At 35.5% G+C, this 20,934-nt stretch overlaps 2 protein-coding genes across 3 annotated transcripts in view; one reads left to right on the top strand and one right to left on the bottom strand.

Annotated features, from left to right (window-relative positions):
- LOC133634203 (microtubule-associated serine/threonine-protein kinase 1-like) overlaps window positions 1–20,934 on the top strand; it is a 382,209-nt gene that overhangs the window by 192,969 nt on the left and 168,306 nt on the right. The gene's annotated exons all lie outside the window — the stretch shown is intronic.
- On the bottom strand, window positions 709–7,138 carry LOC133634202 (transcription factor SOX-10-like). The gene is made up of 3 exons (XM_062027286.1): window positions 6,702–7,138; window positions 6,153–6,427; window positions 709–1,466 (listed from the first exon to the last, which is right to left on the bottom strand). The coding sequence occupies exons 1-3, from the start codon at window positions 7,136–7,138 to the stop codon at window positions 709–711; spliced, it is 1,470 nt and encodes a 489-aa protein (XP_061883270.1).

The raw sequence follows: 20,934 nt of genomic DNA, 5'->3' as shown, positions 1-20,934 counted from the left end.
AAAGCATGTTGTTTCAACGTTGTATTTGTGTTGTAGAATATTGGTTGAGATACGACCAAAATTCAATGGTCAAATAAACGTCAGAACCCAACATTGATTAAATGTCAAAAAGCATGTTGTTCCAACGTTGTATTTGTGTTGTAGAATATTAGTTGGGAAATAACCAAAATTAAACGGTCAAATCAACGTCACAATCTGACATTGACTAAACGTCGTAAAAAGCATGTTGTTCCAACGTTAGGTTTGAGTTGCTCAACGTCCAGACCTAATTCAACAAGTTCTCAACGTTGTTTCAATGTCTCGTGCCTGCTGGGCAACACCCGAAAACAACGGGGCGTTTTTCTTGGAGAAATGCAAAATTCCCCCGGAGAGGGCTTTGACCACAGACGCTGGCTGGCCCACAACTTATAGTCTCACATAATTCAACACAACCTATTGGCGCCTCTCCACTTGCTGTACATCTCCACTCCAACATTCCTGATGGCACACCTTCTTCTCAAAGGGTTCTAATGATTGGCTGCACACGGAGCCCCTACAGGATGCTTTTTATCAGCTAAAAAAGTAAAAACCTCAAATTGTACAAGAACATGGCGTGGACACACACACACACACACACGCACACACACACACTCTCACACACACGTCAGGCAAAGCCATTAACACACTCTAACACGCTTCCCATATTTCCCTCGGCTCCACCCCCGCCCCTCAGGGTCTTGTGAGTGTGGTGTAAACAGGCTGCTCCCAGTGTGTGGGGCTGTGGGAGGGGGCCACGCCGGAGGGGTCTCCTATGGTGGTGTACAGAGGCCTCTGTGTAGGGCCCATGTAGGAGAAGGCGGAATACAGCCCGGGGGCCTGACTGGAGTGGGCGTAGTACGCCCCGGGCGCCTGGTGGTCCCCGTACTCAAACTGCGCTCTGGAGGCCAGCGAGGGGAACGCCGAGCCGTAGTGAGGGAGGCTGAGCGGGGTGTAGGTGACGTGGGCCCCCGAGGAGGGCGACGACGAGGCCTCGGCGTAGTGGCCCCCGGTCGCCGACTCGCTTTTGATCTGGGTTTTGGAGGGGTCGGAGGACGAGGGCGAGGCCTGGGACTGCTGCTGCTTGGAGAGCCAGGCCGAGTGGCCGCTGGCCGCGGCCAGGGCGTAGGCGTAGGACGAGGCGGAGGATCCCGCGGCGGGGGCTCCGGGCGCGCCCTGGGGGTGCCCGTTGGGGGGCAAGTACTGGTCGAACTCGTTGACGTCGAACGGCTCGATGTTGGCCATCACCTCGTGGCTGATCTCGCCGATGTCCATGGTGCCAAAGTCGATGTGGGGCTTGGAGCCGGACGACGAGGGGCCGCCGGACACCCCCTCGCCCAGGGCTCCCCTGGGTCCTACGGCTGCCCCCTCCCTCTTGCTGTCGGACAACTTGCCGGACTGGAGCTCTGTCTTTGGGGTGGTGGGGGGAGTGGGGGGGCTGTGACCCTGACCTGGATGATGAAAATAGACACACCAATGCAAACATCAAACACACTCAAGGATTTCCATCAGGGTCGATACAAATATGAAACTAAGAGGGATGAGAATCTCATCAAGTATTCATTATTGCATCATCATCTACAGAGAATTAGTGAGATTGCTAGATAACTAGTAGCTACAGTACAGTAAGTACACTTGATATTATTGAATGGATGGATGGATACTTAGATAGATTGATATAGAGCAGGGGTCCCCAAACTACGCCTGCCAGCGTCCAAAATCCGGCCCGCGGGAAGTCCCAAGTTTAAAAAAATGATCTTGTTATATATATATATATATATATATATATATATATATATATATATATATATATATATATATATATATATATATATATATATATATATATATATATATATATATATATATATACATACAGTATATAAAATTAGGCCGGGAACCGGGCTATATATATATATATATATATATATATATATATATATATATATATATATATATATACAGCCATATTTATATATATATATATATATATATATATATATATATATATATATATATATATATATATATATATATATATATATACATACATACATACATACATACATTTTCTACGGCTTATTCCCTTCGGGGTCGCAGGAGGCGCTGGAGCCTATATCAGCTACAATTGGGCGGAAGGCGGGGTACACCCTGGACAAGTCGCCACCTCATCGCAGGGCATATATATATACAGCCACATATATATATATATATATATATATATATATATATATATATATATATATATATATATATATGCATACAGCCATATATTTATATATATATATATATATATATATATATATTTTTATATATATATATATATTTATATATATATATATATATATATTTTTATGTATATATATATATATATATATATATATATATATATATATATATATATATATATATACATAAAAATATATATATATATATATATATATATATATAAATATATATATATATATAAAAATATATATATATATATACATATATATATATATATACAGTGTATATATATATATATACATATATATACATATATATATATATATATATATGTATATATGTGTATATATATATACACTGTATATATATATATATATATATATATATATATATATATATATATATATATATATATATATATATATATACTGTATATATATGTGTGTGTGTATATATATAAATATGTATATATATATATATATATATATATATATATATATATATATATATATATATATATATATATATATATATATATATATATATATATATATATATACTACCGTTCAAAAGATTGGGGTCACATTGAAATGTCCTTATTTTTGAAGGAAAAGCACTGTACTTTTCAATGAAGATAACTTTAAACTAGTCTTAACTTTAAAGAAATACACTCTATACATTGCTAATGTGGTAAATGACTATTCTAGCTGCAAATGTCTGGTTTTTGGTGCAATATCTACATAGGTGTATAGAGGCCCATTTCCAGCAACTATCACTCCAGTGTTCTAATGGTACAATGTGTTTGCTCATTGGCTCAGAAGGCTAATTGATGATTAGAAAACCCTTGTGCAATCATGTTCACACATCTGAAAACAGTTGAGCTCGTTACAGAAGCTACTAAACTGACCTTCCTTTGAGCAGATTGAGTTTCTGGAGCATCACATTTGTGGGGTCAATTAAACGCTCAAAATGGCCAGAAAAAGAGAACTTTCATCTGAAACTCGACAGACTATTCTTGTTCTTAGAAATGAAGGCTATTCCACAAAATTGTTTGGGTGACCCCAAACTTTAATATATTATTTGGAATAAAAATTATATTTAAAAAATGTCAAAACAGGTTAAAAAAAAGCTACTTCAACATTTTTTTTTTTTTTTAAATCGATTTTTTTAATTTATATGAATCGATTTAGAATATACATTTGAAAAAAATCGCAATGTGGATGTGTATCGATTTTTTTTAAGCACCCCTATTAAATGTTGTAATTTCAATCATAAACAATATAATTTCCTCTACCGCTTATCCTCACTAGGGTCGTGGGTAAGCTGGAGCCTATCCTATACGTCAGGGGTCCCCAAACTTTTTGACTCGAGGGCCGCATTGGGTTGAAAAATAGGTTTATTTTATCATTTTATATAAATTTTATTTACATAAATATATATATATATATATATATATATATATATATATATATACTGTACACAGACTATATATATATATATTCCGAGCGTGATGATGTCACGTTATTGATGGAAAAATGTATTTTTAGACAACATGATTTGCCTGAGCGGCTAGGAGACACCGAGAGTAACAAACGGTAGAAAATGGAATAGTAAGGACAGATTAAAAAAATTAAAAAAATGTAAAAAAATGTAAAAAAAAAAAAAAGTTTTAACTTGGGACTACCCGTGTGCCGGCTTTTGGATGCTGGCAGGCCAGCGAGCTGTAGTTTGGGGACCCCTGCTATACGTTTATAATTTAATAACCATGTGACCCCGAGAGGGACGAGCGGTAGAAAATGGATGGATGGACGTGAAATGTCTGTCTTTTCAATCTCATTTTGCTCATTACAACAACAAAAAATCCTCTATTTTTCTAATTTATATGAACTGATTTAGAATATGAATTTTAAAAGAATTCGCAATCTGGATGTGAATCGATTTTTTTAAGCACCCATATTAAATGTTATAATTTGAATCACAAACAATATAATTTTATATACCGCTTATCCTCCTATACGTTTATAATTTAATAACCATGTGAAATGCCGGTCTTTTCCATCACCTCCGCCTTGACCCTTTAGGGATGCCGTACTTCCTGTTTATGTCGCCAATGCGGAAGTAGGTGACGTTGCCAATGCGGGATATCGCTCTTTTAAAGTGTCTCTCTGAACAGTAACTTAAATGTTTATAGCCTTAATACGCTTCAGAAAACAATGTCTGTAACTAAATAAATTGTCTAAAAGTTAAAGTGACAAAAAAACGATGTCGCCAATGCGGAAGCGAGTTACGTCGCCAATGCGGGATGTCGTTCCTTTAAAACACGGGTCCCCAAACTACGGCCCGCGTGCCGGATCCGGCCCCCCAGCATCCAAAATCCAGCCCACAGGACGTCCCAAGTAAAAAAAAAAGTTTTTTTTTTTTTTTATTATTATTTTTTTTTAAATCTTTCCTTTCTAATCTATTTCCTGCCGCTTGTTACGCTTGGTGTCTCCTAGCCGCTCAGGCAAATCATAATTTTCCCACCGATAACGTGACAATGTTAAATGTTGATGAACATCAATGTTAATTGATGTTAAATGACAAAATTATAGATTATAAAGACAATGTATATATATATATATATATATATGTATATATATATATATATATATATATATATATATATATATATATATATATATATATATATATATATATATATATATATATATATATATATATATATATATATATATACACAGCCTGGACCCCGGCCAAATTTTTTTAACCCAATGCGGCCCCCGAGTCAAAAAGTTTGGGGACCCCTGCTTTAAAATGTCTCTCTGAACAGTAACTTATATGTTTATAGCCTTAAAACGCTTCAGAAAACAAAGCGACAAAATTTGCTCATTACACAAAAAAAACCCTAAACATTTTTTTTTTTAATCGATTTTTTAAACTTATATGAATCGATTTAGAATTTAAAAAAAATAAAAATCGAAATTTGGATGTGAAGCACTCCTATTAAATTTTAATCATCAAGGTGGCGACTTGTCCAGGGTGTACCCCGCCTTCCGCCCGATTGTAGCTGAGATAGGCTCCAGCGCCCCCCGCGACCCCGAAGGGAATAAGTGGTACAAAATGGATGGATGGAACAATATCATTTTCTATACCGCTTATCCTCCTATACGTTTATCAATTAATAACCATGTAAAACGCCTGTCTTTGCCATCGCTTCCGCCCTGACCCTTTAGGGACGCCGTACTTCCTGTTTATGTCGCCAATGCGGAAGTGAGTGACGTCCCCAATACGCAAGCGAGCTACGTCGCCAATGCGGGATATCGTCCTTTTAAAGTGTCTTTCCGGACAGTAACTTATATGTTTATAGCCTTAATACGCTTCAGAAAACAATGTCTGTAAGTAAATAAGTTGTTTAAAAGTTAAAGTGACAAAAACAATGATGTCGCCAATGCGGAAGTGAGTGACGTCGTCAATGCGGGATATCGTTCTTTTAAAGTGTCTCTCCGAACAGTAATTTAGATGTTTATAGCCTTAATACGCTTCAGACAACAATGTCTGTAAGTAAATAAGTTGTTTAAAAGTTAAAGTGACAAAAAAAATGATGTCGCCAATGCGGAAGTGAGTGACGTCGCCAATGCGGGATTTCGTTCTTTTAAAGTGTCTCTCTATATGTGTATAGCCTTAATACGCTTCAGAAAACAATGTCTGTAAGTAAATCAGTTGTCTAAAAGTTAAAGTGACAAAAAGCGATAAGTGACGCTGCTGTGTTGTCTAATTGTAAATAATGCAGACGAGGCGTCGCATGCTCGGCACTACTGGTGCATGCTGGGTAGTGTAGTTCTTATATTCCCGAGCGCATAACATCACAGCTGCGACTTCTATTTGAACCGGGATGAAGCGCCACCTACTGGCCGGGTGATGGTGGTGATGGTGGTGATGATGGTGCAGGTCGCCCAGCGGGGAGCCGGGGCCGCCGTTGTGCTCCAGATGCAGGCTCTTGTAGTGTGACTGGGAGTGGCTGGCCCCTTCTTCCCCCGGGCTGTCCGACTCATTAGCGGGCGTGAGTTTGCCGTTTTTGCGTCTCCGGGGCTGGTACTTGTACTCCGGGTAGTCCTTCTTGTGCTGCTTCCTCAGCCTCTCCGCCTCCTCGATGAATGGCCTCTTGTCACTCTCGTTGAGCAGCCTGCAGGAAGGAAAACAAGGATTTAAAAAAAAAAAAAAAAATTTTAAACTCTGTTGCAAATGTGTGCAAATAAGACGTGTTGGCGCCGTGCGTAAAGACGCGCTGGCGCCGTGCGTAAATGGAGACGCAGGCGTAATTGGAGCACAAATTAGACCGGCTAATGCAAACAAACGTAGTTGGATGTTTGTCTTTTTAATCTGGCATCACAGTTTTACTCCTTTTGGCGCAAATTGCGCAGGAAATGAAGTGCTACCGTGTGCGTTCTTTCACCAACCTCCACAGTTTGCCCAGGGTCTTGCTCAGCTCGGCGTTGTGCAGATGCGGGTACTGGTCGGCCAGCTTCCTCCGGGCGGCCTGGGCCCACACCATGAAGGCGTTCATGGGCCGCTTGACGTGCGGCTTGCTCTTGTTCCCGTTGTTGACGCGCACCGGCATGGGCACCAGAGTCCAGTCGTAGCCGTCCAGGACCTGGCTCACCGCCTCCCGGATGCCGATGGGGAAGCGGTCGTCCTCCTCCTCCGACTTGATCGCGGACCTGTCGTCCCTGCCGCCCTCCGCCACGCAGAGCGCCGTCAGCTGGGGCGCGGAGCCGCTCAGAGGTGAGTCACGGCCGGGGGGCGCTCCGGCGCGGGCCGGGGAGAGGGAGTGCGCGTCGTCCGAGCCTCCGGGGCTCAGCTCCGCTTCGGACAGGCTGTGCTCCTCTCCGGACATTTTTTATGTGTTACTTTTAACACTACACAAAGTCGAACAATAAGTCTAACTTAAAAATATATATTTTTAACGGATGTCTGTTATTGTCGACTATTTAATACAAAGCCATTCTGGTGCGTAAAAGTGTCCAGATCCTTTTTACGAGTGGAAATCTGCTACACCTGCAATAGAACATAAACCAGAAAAAGTAATTATACCAACATGTAACGTTCGAATTAATACTAGTTGATAAGAATTTTATCAAATAATAATTATTTTTTACGAGTGGAAATCTGCTACACCTGCAATAGAACATACACCCGGGAAAGTAATTAAACCAACTCGTAACGTTTGAATGAATACTAGTTGATACGAATTTGATCAAATCATAATTAAAAAGTAATATTTTGTAGCAATATGACCAACAACAACAACAAAAAAAGGCATAACTTACCAATGTAGTCGTGCGGCGGTTCAACATGGGAGTGTGTGTGGTGCTGGCCGGGGAGCCGATGAATGGCTGCTCTGTGTGGCGACACCGGAGCTTAAAGAGCGCCTTGTGAGGAGGGAGAAAGAAAAAAAAAAAAGTGGAGATTGAAAGTAGAAAACATTCTCAGAGAGGCAGCATTCCAACACATCACGTCGACCCCGCCCCCACCCCTTCGCGCGAGCCCGGGCTCCCTGATTGGAGCGCGCCGGGCGCGCCGATTGGACGAGAGCGCGGATGGCGTTCAAACCGGGCCTGCGGATGTGCGTCGCCCGCAACATTTCCAACAGTGGAGAGGTGAGATTTGACATCGGAGTCGCTTTAAATGACTCCACAGTGAGCCCATTTAGAGGCAGGGAGAAGGCCAGCTTTGTTGCAAGTGTTGACACGCTACATCAAACAAATAAACAATCATCTACTGACTTATTACCTTCTTGTGGCCACGCTCCAACACAAAGGATAGCTCTGGTTTTCGTAGGAAATGTTGAATTACACTTCTTACAATTAGATCACCTGTTGAAAATGTCCATATATACGTATATATGTATGTATGTTTAACAGACAAGGAGTTTGACTTGCTATGTTCAACGTAAAAAAAACAAAATAAGGATTAACTAAAAAATATACACTACCGTTCAAAAGTTTGGGGTCCTTATTTTTGAAGGAAAAGCACTGTACTTTTCAATGAAGATAACTTTAAACTAGTCTTAACTTGAAAGAAATACACTCTATACATTGCTAATGTGGTAAATGACTATTCTAGCTGCAAATGTCTGGTTTTTGGTGCAATATCTAAATAGGTGTATAGAGGCCCATTTCCAGCAACTATCACTCCAGTGTTCTAATGGTACAATGTGTTTGCTCATTGGCTCAGAAGGCTAATTGATGATTAGAAAACCCTTGTGCAATCATGTTCACACATCTGAAAACACTTTAGCTCGTTACAGAAGCTACAAAACTGACCTTCCTTTGAGCAGATTGAGTTTCTGGAGCATCACATTTGCGGGGTCAATTAAACGCTCAAAATGGCCAGAAAAAGAGAACTTTCATCTGAAACTCGACGGTCTATTCTTGTTCTTAGAAATGAAGGCTTTTCCACAAAATTGTTTGGGTGACCCCAAACTTTTGAACGGTTGTGTAAACGAGTACTAAAAATAACTAATACGTGCAAGGCTAATAAATAATAGTGCCAAGCAAGAAGATGATGACGTGAAATGAGCTGGTACATTCACAGTGACAGATTAGTTCCAGAGTTATTTTTGTGAATAAGTCAATGTGATTTTCACCAGAATGAATGACTGCAGGCTAAAATTGCTTGCATATAACAAAAGAAAGAGAAAAAAAAGTACATATTTTTACGTGCTACAGCTTGTCAACGTATTATTTCTGATTGCAGGTATAAAATGCTGCATACTGAGACAAAAGTAATTAAAATCGATGTTTTTTGTGTAAAGATCTACATATATATTTATTAATGTTTTATTTTCTAACATTTCTGTATTGGTTTTCAGACACACATGACAGGAATTGTCCAAAATACATCCAGTAAAAAAATAGCGCTCCAGCACCCCCGCGACCCCGAAGGGACAAGCAGTAGAAAATGGATGGATAGAAAAATAACGATAATATTAATTAAAAAAAATAAGTAAAAAGAAACCACAAACAGACATTCACACAAAACCACGGGTTGCCGCAGGCCCGAATGGCCCTAGAGCAGGGGTCACCAACACGGTGCCCGCGGGCACCAGGTAGCCCGTAAGGACCAGATGAGTAGCCCACTGGCCTGTTCTAAAAATAGCTCAAATAGCAGCACTTACCAGTGAGCTGCCTCGATTTTTTAAATTGTATTTATTTACTAGCAAGCTGGTCTCGCTTTGCCCGACATTTTTAATTCTAAAAGAGACAAAACTCAAATAGAATTTGAAAATCCAAGAAAATATTTTAAAGACTTGGCCTTCACTTGTTTAAATAAATTCATTCATTTTTTTTACTTTGCTTTTTATAACTTTCAGAAAGACAATTTTAGAGAAAAAATACAACCTTCAAAATGATTTTAGGATTTTTAAACACATATACCTTTTGACCTTTTAAATTCCTTCCTCTTCTTTCCTGACAATTTAAATCAATGTTCAAGTAAATTTATTTTTTTATTGTAAAGAATAATAAATACATTTTGATTTAATTCTTCATTTTAGCTTCTGTTTTTTTCGACGAAGAATATTTGTGAAATATTTCTTCAAACTTATTATGATTAAAATTCCCAAAAAATATTCTGGCAAATCTAGAAAATCTGTGGAATCAAATTTAAATCTTATTTCAAAGTCTTTTGAATTTCTTTTAACATTTTTGTTCTGGAAAATCGAGAAGAAATAATGATTTGTCTTTGTTAGAAATATAGCTTGGTCCAATTTGTTAAATATTCTAACAAAGTGCAGATTGGATTTTAACCTATTTAAAACATGTCATCAAAATTCTAAAATTAATCTTAATCAGGAAAATTTACTAATGATGTTCCATAAATTTTTATTTTTATTTTTTCAAAAAGATTCGAATTAGCTAGTTTTTCTCTTGTTTTTTTCGGTTGAATTTTGAATTTTAAAGAGTCGAAATTGAAGATAAACTATGTTTCAAAATTTAATTGTCATTTTTTTCGTGTTTTCTCCTCTTTTAAACCGTTCAATTAAGTGTAAATATCATTAATTGTTAATAATAACATAGAGTTAAAGGTAAATTGAGCAAATTGGCTATTTGTGGCAATTTATTGAAGTATGTATCAAACTGGTAGCCCTTCGCATTAATCAGTACCCAAGAAGTAGCTCTTGGTTTCAAAAAGGTTGGGGACCCCCGCCCTAGAGAGATATAGCAACCAACAAGCGCAGAAAAGGCTCATCAACCACCCACCTTTCAAATGTGTTTCAATCAGGGTTAATTTGGAGATCACTCCCTCTGACATATCTCAGAAAGGCACCCCAAAGTTCACAGAGTTATATTTTAATATTTGAAATGATTTGATTGCCGTTTAAGGTTTCTTACAGGTTGAAGTGCACTGGAAAGAAAGTGTTGGGAATAATTGTAATTTTATGCAACAAACACAATTTACATGTGTTTATTTATTAGTTAATAATGTAATGTCCCACGTTCAGGTCTAATTCAACACACATGCCAATTAAAAAAGAAGTTTTATCAGGAGTAAAATAATGGAACAGATGGAGCAATGTGCTTTTTCCTATTCTTTTTCGGACATATCGAATGAATATTAGCATGTGCATTTGTTATAATCGAGTAAAAGAGGGGCACAAAAGTAAGTAATTTAATTAATTGGTGTGTCGAAATGTGGGGAAATAACTACAAAAGTGCACTTCGCTCACTTACCGTGTTACAAAAAAGGTAAGTTAGAATAACACATAATGTTGACTATAGAGAACATTCAAATATGTATTTATTGAATCCAAAATACCGAAATTGAATGATTGGGTTAGCAAACAAGCTAGAATTATGTACAAACTTGCAGTAATGTAGAACCATTTTTAACAAAAGAGGAGAAATATACTTTTAAAGCATTTGTATGCACGTGCAACACTTGTCAATATGTCCAAATAAATTATAGAACAATGTACTAAAATGATCCACCTTAAGAAACTGTTCAAACTCAAAGTGTTTGTTTACAAAGTAACACTTATATGACAAACGTCATGAACTTATTGAAAATAACATATCATTTATGTCAGTATGTTAACCAGAGATGACATAGCTACTTATTTACAAGAACTAGAATGCAAATTGTGTTACTAATTGAGAACAGGAAGTGAATATATGTGTTAGTTATTTCTATGACGCGGAAACCAAGGTTTTATTGGTTGCCGCTCATAAACTATTGAAAACAAGGTATCATTTATGTCATTATGTTAACCATTAATGACCTAGCTATTTATTTACTAGAACTAGAATGCAAATTGTGTTACTAATTGAGAACAGGAAGTGAACATACGTGTTAGTAATTATTATGAAGTGGAAACAAAGGTTTCATTGGTTGCTGCTCCTAAACTATTGAAAATAAGATATCATGTATGTCATTATGTCAACCATAAATAACCTAGCTATTTATTTACAAGAACTAGAATGTAAATTGTCTTACTAATTGAGAACGGGAAGTGAACATACGTGTGGAAACCAAGTTTTCATTGGTTGCTGCTCCTAAACTATTGAAAATAAGATATCATTTATGTCAGTATGTTAACCATAAATGACATAGCTATTCATTTACAATAACTAGAATGCAAATTGTGTTAGTAATTGAGAACAGGAAGTGAACATACGTGTTAGTTATTTCTATGAAGGGGAAACCAAGGTTTCATTGGTTGCCGCTCATAAACGTTTGAAAATAAGATATCATTTATGTCATTATGTTAACCATAAATGATCTAGCTATTTATTTACTGGACTTAAAATGTAAATTGTGGTACTAATTGAGAACATGAAGTGAACATAAGTGTTAGTCATTTCTATGAAGTGGACACCAAGGTTTCATTGGTTGCCGCTCATAAACTATTGAAAATAAGATATAATTTATGTCATTATGTTAACCATAGATGACCTAGCTATTTATTGACAAGAGCTACAATGTAAATCGTGTTACCAATTGAGAACAGGAAGTGAACATACGTGTTAGTAATTATTTTGAAGTGGAAACCACCATTTATGTCATTAAGTTAACTATAAAAGACCCAGTTATTTATTTACTACAACGAAAATGTAAATTGTGTTACTAATTGAGAACAGGAAGTGAACATACGTGTAAACAATTGCTATGAAGTGGAAACCAAGGTTTCATTGGTTGCCGCTCATAAACTATTAAAAATAAGATATCATTTATGTCATTATGTTAACCATAAATGACCTAGCTATTTATTGACAAGAGCTACAATGTAAATTGTGTTACTAATTGAGAACAGGAAGTGAACATACGTGTTAGTATTTATTATGAAGTGGAAACCACCATTTATGTCATTAAGTTAACCATAAAATACCCTAGCTATTTATTTACTAGAACGAAAATTTAAATTGTGTTACTAATTGAGAACAGGAAGTGAACATACCTGTAAGCAATTGCTATGAAGTGGAAACCAAGGTTTCATTGGTTGCCGCTCATAAACTATTAAAAATAAGATATCATTTATGTCATTATGTTAACCATAAATATTTATTTACTAGAACTAGAATGAAAATTGTGTTACTAATTGAGAACAGGAAGTGAACATACTGTACGTGTTAGTAATTATTATGAAGTGGAAACCACCATTTATGTCATTAAGTTAACCATAAAATACCCTAGCTATTTACTAGAACGAAAATGTAAATTGTGTTACTAATTGAGAACAGGAAGTGAACATACGTGTAAGCAATTGCTATGAAGTGGAAACCAAGGTTTCATTGGTTGCCGCTCATAAACTATTAAAAATAAGATATGATTTATGTCATTGTGTTAACCATAAATGACCTAGCTTTTTATTTACTAGAACTAGAATGAAAATTGTGTTACTAATTGAGAACAGGAAGTGAACTTACTGTACGTGTTAGTAATTGTTATGAAGTGGAAACCACCAATTATGTCATTAAGTTAACCATAAAATACCCTAGCTATTTATTTACTAGAACGAAAATGTAAATTGTGTTACTAATTGAGAACAGGAAGTGAACATACGTGTAAGCAATTGCTATGAAGTGGAAACCAAGGTTTCATTGGTTGCCGCTCATAAACTATGAAAAATAAGATATCATTTATGTCATTATATTAACCATAAATATTTATTTACTAGAACTAGAATGAAAATTGTGTTACTAATTGACAACAGGAAGTGAACATACTGTACGTGTTAGTAATTATTATGAAGTGGAAACCACCATTTATGTCATTAAGTTAACCATAAAATACCCTATCTATTTATTTACTAGAACGAAAATGTAAATTGTGTTACTAATTGAGAACAGGAAGTGAACATGCGTGTAAGCAATTGCTATGAAGTGGAAACCAAGGTTTCATTGGTTGCCGCTCATAAACTATGAAAAATAACATATGATTTATGTCATTATGTTAACCATAAATGACCTAGCTTTTTATTTACTAGAACTAGAATGAAAATTGTGTTACTAATTGAAAACAGGACGTGAACATACATGTTAGTTTTTATTATGAAGTGGAAACCACCATTTATGTCATTAAGTTAACCATAAAATACCCTAGCTATTTATTTACTAGAACTACAATGAAAATTGTGTTACTAATTGAGAACAGGAAGTGAACATACTGTACGTGTTAGTAATTATTATGAAGTGGAAACCACCATTTATGTCATTAAGTTAACCATAAAATACCCTAGCTATTTATTTACTAGAACGAAAATGTAAATTGTGTTACTAATTGAGAACAGGAAGTGAACATGCGTGTAAGCAATTGCTATGAAGTGGAAACCAAGGTTTCATTGGTTGCCGCTCATAAACTATGAAAAATAAGATATCATTTATGTCACTATGTTAACCATAAATGACATAGCTTTTTATTTACTAGAACTAGAATGAACATTCTGTTACTAATTGAGAACAGGACGTGAACATACATGTTAGTATTTATCATGAAGTGGAAACCACCATTTATGTCATTAAGTTAACCATAAAATACCCTAGCTATAGAACGAAAATGTAAACTGTGTTACTAATTGAGAACAGGAAGTGAACATACGTGTAAGCAATTGCTATGAAGTGGAAACCAAGGTTTCATTGGTTGCCGCTCATAAACTATTAAAAATAAGATATCATTTATGTCATTATGTTAACCATAAATATTTATTTACTAGAACTAGAATGAAAATTGTGTTACTAATTGACAACAGGAAGTGAACATACTGTACGTGTTAGTAATTATTATGAAGTGGAAACCACCATTTATGTCATTAAGTTAACCATAAAATACCCTAGCTATTTATTTACTAGAACGAAAATGTAAATTGTGTTACTAATTGAGAACAGGAAGTGAACATACGTGTAAGCAATTGCTATGAAGTGGAAACCAAGGTTTCATTGGTTGCCGCTCATAAACTATTAAAAATAAGATATCATTTATGTCATTATGTTAACCATAAATGACCTAGCTATTTATTTACTAGAACTAGAATGAAAATTGTGTTACTAATTGAGAACAGGAAGTGAACATACTGTACGTGTTAGTAATTATTATGAAGTGGAAACCACCATTTATGTCATTAAGTTAACCATAAAATACCCTAGCTATTTATTTACTAGAACGAAAATGTAAATTGTGTTACTAATTGAGAACAGGAAGTGAACATACGTGTAAGCAATTGCTATGAAGTGGAAACCAAGGTTTCATTGGTTGCCGCTCATAAACTATTAAAAATAAGAAATAATTTATGTCATTATGTTAACCATAAATGACCTAGCTATTTATTTACCAGAACTAGAATGAAAATTGTGTTACTAATTGAGAACAGGAAGTGAACATATGTGTTAGTATTTATTATGAAGTGGAAACCACCATTTATGTCATTAAGTTAACCATAAAATACCCTAGCTATTTATTTACTAGAACGAAAATGTAAATTGTGTTACTAATTGAGAACAGGAAGTGAACATACGTGTAAGCAATTGCTATGAAGTGGAAACCAAGGTTTCATTGGTTGCCGCTCATAAACTATTAAAAATAAGATATCATTTATGTCACTATGTTAACCATAAATGACATAGCTATTTATTTACTAGAACTAGAATGAAAATTGTGTTACTAATTGACAACAGGAAGTGAACATACTGTACGTGTTAGTAATTATTATGAAGTGGAAACCACCATTTATGTCATTAAGTTAACCATAAAATACCCTAGCTATTTATTTACTAGAACGAAAATGTAAATTGTGTTACTAATTGAGAACAGGAAGTGAACATACGTGTAAGCAATTGCTCTGAAGTGGAAACCAAGGTTTCATTGGTTGCCGCTCATAAACTATGAAAAATAAGATATCATTTATGTCATTATATTAACCATAAATATTTATTTACTAGAACTAGAATGAAAATTGTGTTACTAATTGAGAACAGGAAGTGAACATACTGTACGTGTTAGTAATTATTATGAAGTGGAAACCACCATTTATGTCATTATGTTAACCATAAAATACCCTAGCTATTTATTTACTAGAACGAAAATGTAAATTGTGTTACTAATTGAGAACAGGAAGTGAGCATACGTGTAAGCAATTGCTATGAAGTGGAAACCAAAGTTTCATTGGTTGCCGCTCATAAACTATGAAAAATAAGATATCATTTATGTCATTATGTTAACCATAAATATTTATTTACTAGAACTAGAATGAAAATTGTGTTACTAATTGAGAACAGGAAGTGAACATACTGTACGTGTTAGTAATTATTATGAAGTGGAAACCACCATTTATGTCATTAAGTTAACCATAAAATACCCTAGCTATTTATGTACTAGAACGAAAATGTAAATTGTGTTACTAGTTGAGAACAGGAAGTGAACATACGTGTAAGCAATTGCTATGAAGTGGAAACCAAGGTTTCATTGGTTGCCGCTCATAAACTATTAAAAATAAGATATGATTTATGTCATTATGTTAACCATAAATGACCTAGCTTTTTATTTACTAGAACTAGAATGAAAATTGTGTTACTAATTGAGAACAGGAAGTGAACATACTGTACGTGTTAGTAATTATTATGAAGTGGAAACCACCATTTATGTCATTAAGTTAACCATAAAATACCCTAGCTATTTATTTACTAGAACGAAAATGTAAATTGTGTTACTAATTGAGAACAGGAAGTGAACATACGTGTAAGCAATTGCTATGAAGTGGAAACCAAGGTTTCATTGGTTGCCGCTCATAAACTATTAAAAATAAGATATCATTTATGTCACTATGTTAACCATAAATGACATAGCTATTTATTTACTAGAACTAGAATGAAAATTGTGTTACTAATTGACAACAGGAAGTGAACATACTGTACGTGTTAGTAATTATTATGAAGTGGAAACCACCATTTATGTCATTAAGTTAACCATAAAATACCCTAGCTATTTATTTACTAGAACGAAAATGTAAATTGTGTTACTAATTGAGAACAGGAAGTGAACATACGTGTAAGCAATTGCTCTGAAGTGGAAACCAAGGTTTCATTGGTTGCCGCTCATAAACTATGAAAAATAAGATATCATTTATGTCATTATATTAACCATAAATATTTATTTACTAGAACTAGAATGAAAATTGTGTTACTAATTGAGAACAGGAAGTGAACATACTGTACGTGTTAGTAATTATTATGAAGTGGAAACCACCATTTATGTCATTATGTTAACCATAAAATACCCTAGCTATTTATTTACTAGAACGAAAATGTAAATTGTGTTACTAATTGAGAACAGGAAGTGAGCATACGTGTAAGCAATTGCTATGAAGTGGAAACCAAAGTTTCATTGGTTGCCGCTCATAAACTATGAAAAATAAGATATCATTTATGTCATTATGTTAACCATAAATATTTATTTACTAGAACTAGAATGAAAATTGTGTTACTAATTGAGAACAGGAAGTGAACATACTGTACGTGTTAGTAATTATTATGAAGTGGAAACCACCATTTATGTCATTAAGTTAACCATAAAATACCCTAGCTATTTATGTACTAGAACGAAAATGTAAATTGTGTTACTAGTTGAGAACAGGAAGTGAACATACGTGTAAGCAATTGCTATGAAGTGGAAACCAAGGTTTCATTGGTTGCCGCTCATAAACTATTAAAAATAAGATATGATTTATGTCATTATGTTAACCATAAATGACCTAGCTTTTTATTTACTAGAACTAGAATGAAAATTGTGTTACTAATTGAGAACAGGAAGTGAACATACTGTACGTGTTAGTAATTATTATGAAGTGGAAACCACCATTTATGTCATTAAGTTAACCATAAAATACCCTAGCTATTTATTTACTAGAACGAAAATGTAAATTGTGTTACTAATTGAGAACAGGAAGTGAACATACGTGTAAGCAATTGCTATGAAGTGGAAACCAAGGTTTCATTGGTTGCCGCTCATAAACTATTAAAAATAAGATATGATTTATGTCATTATGTTAACCATAAATATTTATTTACTAGAACTAGAATGAAAATTGTGTTACTAATTGACAACAGGAAGTGAACATACTGTACGTGTTAGTAATTATTATGAAGTGGAAACCACCATTTATGTCATTAAGTTAACCATAAAATACCCTAGCTATTTATTTACTAGAACGAAAATGTAAATTGTGTTACTAATTGAGAACAGGAAGTGAACATACGTGTAAGCAATTGCTATGAAGTGGAAACCAAGGTTTCATTGGTTGCCGCTCATAAACTATGAAAAATAAGATATCATTTATGTCATTATATTAACCATTAATATTTATTTACTAGAACTAGAATGAAAATTGTGTTACTAATTGAGAACAGGAAGTGAACATACTGTACGTGTTAGTAATTATTATGAAGTGGAAACCACCATTTATGTCATTAAGTTAACCATAAAATACCCTAGCTATTTATTTACTAGAACGAAAATGTAAATTGTGTTACTAATTGAGAACAGGAAGTGAACATACGTGTAAGCAATTGCTATGAAGTGGAAACCAAGGTTTCATTGGTTGCCGCTCATAAACTATGGAAAATAAGATATCATTTATGTCATTATGTTAACCATAAATGACCTAGCTTTTTATTTACTAGAACTAGAATGGAAATGGTGTTACTAATTGAAAACAGGACGTGAACATACATGTTAGTATTTATTATGAAGTGGAAACCACCATTTATGTCATTAAGTTAACCATAAAATACCGTAGCTATTTATTTACTAGAACTACAATGAAAATTGTGTTACTAATTGAGAACAGGAAGTGAACATACTGTACGTGTTAGTAATTATTATGAAGTGGAAACCACCATTTATGTCATTAAGTCAACCATAAAATACCCTAGCTATTTATTTACTAGAACGAAAATGTAAATTGTGTTACTAATTGAGAACAGGAAGTGAACATACGTGTAAGCAATTGCTATGAAGTGGAAACCAAGGTTTCATTGGTTGCCGCTCATAAACTATGAAAAATAAGATATCATTTATGTCATTATATTAACCATAAATATTTATTTACTAGAACTAGAATGAAAATTGTGTTACTAATTGAGAACAGGAAGTGAACATACTGTACGTGTTAGTAATTATTATGAAGTGGAAACCACCATTTATGTCATTAAGTTAACCATAAAATACCCTATCTATTTATTTACTAGAACGAAAATGTAAATTGTGTTACTAATTGAGAACAGGAAGTGAACATACGTGTAAGCAATTGCTATGAAGTGGAAACCAAGGTTTCATTGGTTGCCGCTCGTAAACATAAAATACATTATTTACGTCGTTTTTTCTGGAGCGAGACTGATGCGGTCGAGTCTCGGCCTGATGGAGGTTTTGCACCTGCTCGAAGGCCGCGATTTGTGCATATCAGCTCGGCCTGCATGGGGGTGGGGGGGGGGGGGGAGTGGGGGGGGGGAGGAGGAGCGCGCCACGCTGCAACAATGGCTCTTGTGTCCCGCCATATCGGCCTCGCCATGGCTCTTGCGCGTCTCTCTTTGCTTTCTTTGTCCGCGTCTCAGGTGAATTGTAGCCATGTGATCAAACGCCCAAGCCTCTATCCATTAAATGGAAAAAAAAATGGGGAACAAAAAGCAGTTTTGTGCTTGCAAACATGAAAAAAAAAAAAGATAACAGAGAGCGATGTGTGCGTCTTTTCTCCCCCTTATGTCCAGCATTGACACTGGTCGCGCACACGCCAAATCCTCCTCAGCAGGACTGGATGTCCCTGGCTCACCCTGCGACATTTACCCTTTTTTTTGTTGTTGTTGTTGTTGCACATTTATCTTTCTTTTTGGGCGCATCGTGTGGATTTATAACGCCGGGGAATGGAGAGAGAGAGAGGGGGTGGGGGGCATGAGGGATGCAGGTACAGTCGGGTGGGCGAGGCCGGGACGCGGGGGTATACCTTCCGGCGGCACCCCGTCCATCTGCTGGCATCACCGGAGCACGGACGTGAGTGTTGTGTGTTGTTGTTTGCTGCCTCCACGTCTCCCGCGTTAATTTGGCGCGGCGCGCGAGGGGAGGAAGCTGCGGTTTTTTCCCCCTCATGCGCGACCCCCAGGGAGCGAGTTGGGGGTCGCTGTAATTAACACTTGTCATGAAGTGGAAGTCATTTAAAATCAGCCTTTTGGAAGCAATTCGTCAATATTTATTTGTATTTAATGCAGTTGGCAGCAACGAAAAGTGTCAATAAAATAGAATTAGCTACTTTTTTTTTTTGCAGAAATAATGAATATGACATGAAATATATCGAAATAAATCTTACATTATGGCACTGTTTTTGTAAATTGTTTTATTTTAATTGTTTTAAAAAATAGGCCTAACAGTTAACTCCGTCCCTCCAGCATTCCAAATACTAATAAACGGTGTTTATGTTGTAATTTATATTCTTTCATAATTTATAGTTATTTCACGGTTTTCTATTTTTTTTTTCGTTATTATCAAGTTCAAACTTTCGTTCAGAATAACTTGAATTTGTTTGACTTATTTGTAACACTTTGTTGACTGAGACCCTTTTGTGCCCTCTGGACCTTTAACGCCCACCAAAATTGAGGGGACCCTAATGGTTGCAATAAATATTGTATTGGTTTTAAAAAAGGAAAAATGTCAAAATGGCTTTTGCATATTAACATTTTTTTAACTTGATTTTTTTTGTACTTATTTTCAACACTTTATTACCTGAGCCTCTTTTGTGTCCTCTGGACCTTTAATGTCCACCAAAATTGAGGGGACCCTAATGGTTGCAATAAATATTGTATTGATTTTGAAAATGTCAAAATGGCCTTTGCATAATTAAAAATGTTTAACTTGAATTTTTTGTAAACTTATTTTTAACACTTTATTGACTGAGACCCTTTTGTGCCCTCAGGACCTTTAACGCCCACCAAAATTGAGGGGACCCTAACGGTTGCAATAAATATTGTATTGGTTTTGAAAATGAAAAATGTCAAAATGGCTTTTGCATATTTACATTTTTTTAACTTGATTTTTTTGTACTTATTTTCAACACTTTATTACATGAGCCTCTTTTGGGTCCTCTGGACCTTTAACGTCCACCAAAACTAAGGGAACCCTACTGGTTGCAATAAATATTGTATTGGTTTTGAAAAT

This window comes from Entelurus aequoreus, linkage group LG18, assembly GCF_033978785.1.
Source record: "Entelurus aequoreus isolate RoL-2023_Sb linkage group LG18, RoL_Eaeq_v1.1, whole genome shotgun sequence".
Taxonomy (NCBI): Eukaryota; Metazoa; Chordata; class Actinopteri; order Syngnathiformes; family Syngnathidae; genus Entelurus; species Entelurus aequoreus.
The sequence above is the reverse complement of the archived record's forward strand: the minus strand, read 5'-3'. Positions and strand labels throughout refer to the sequence as shown.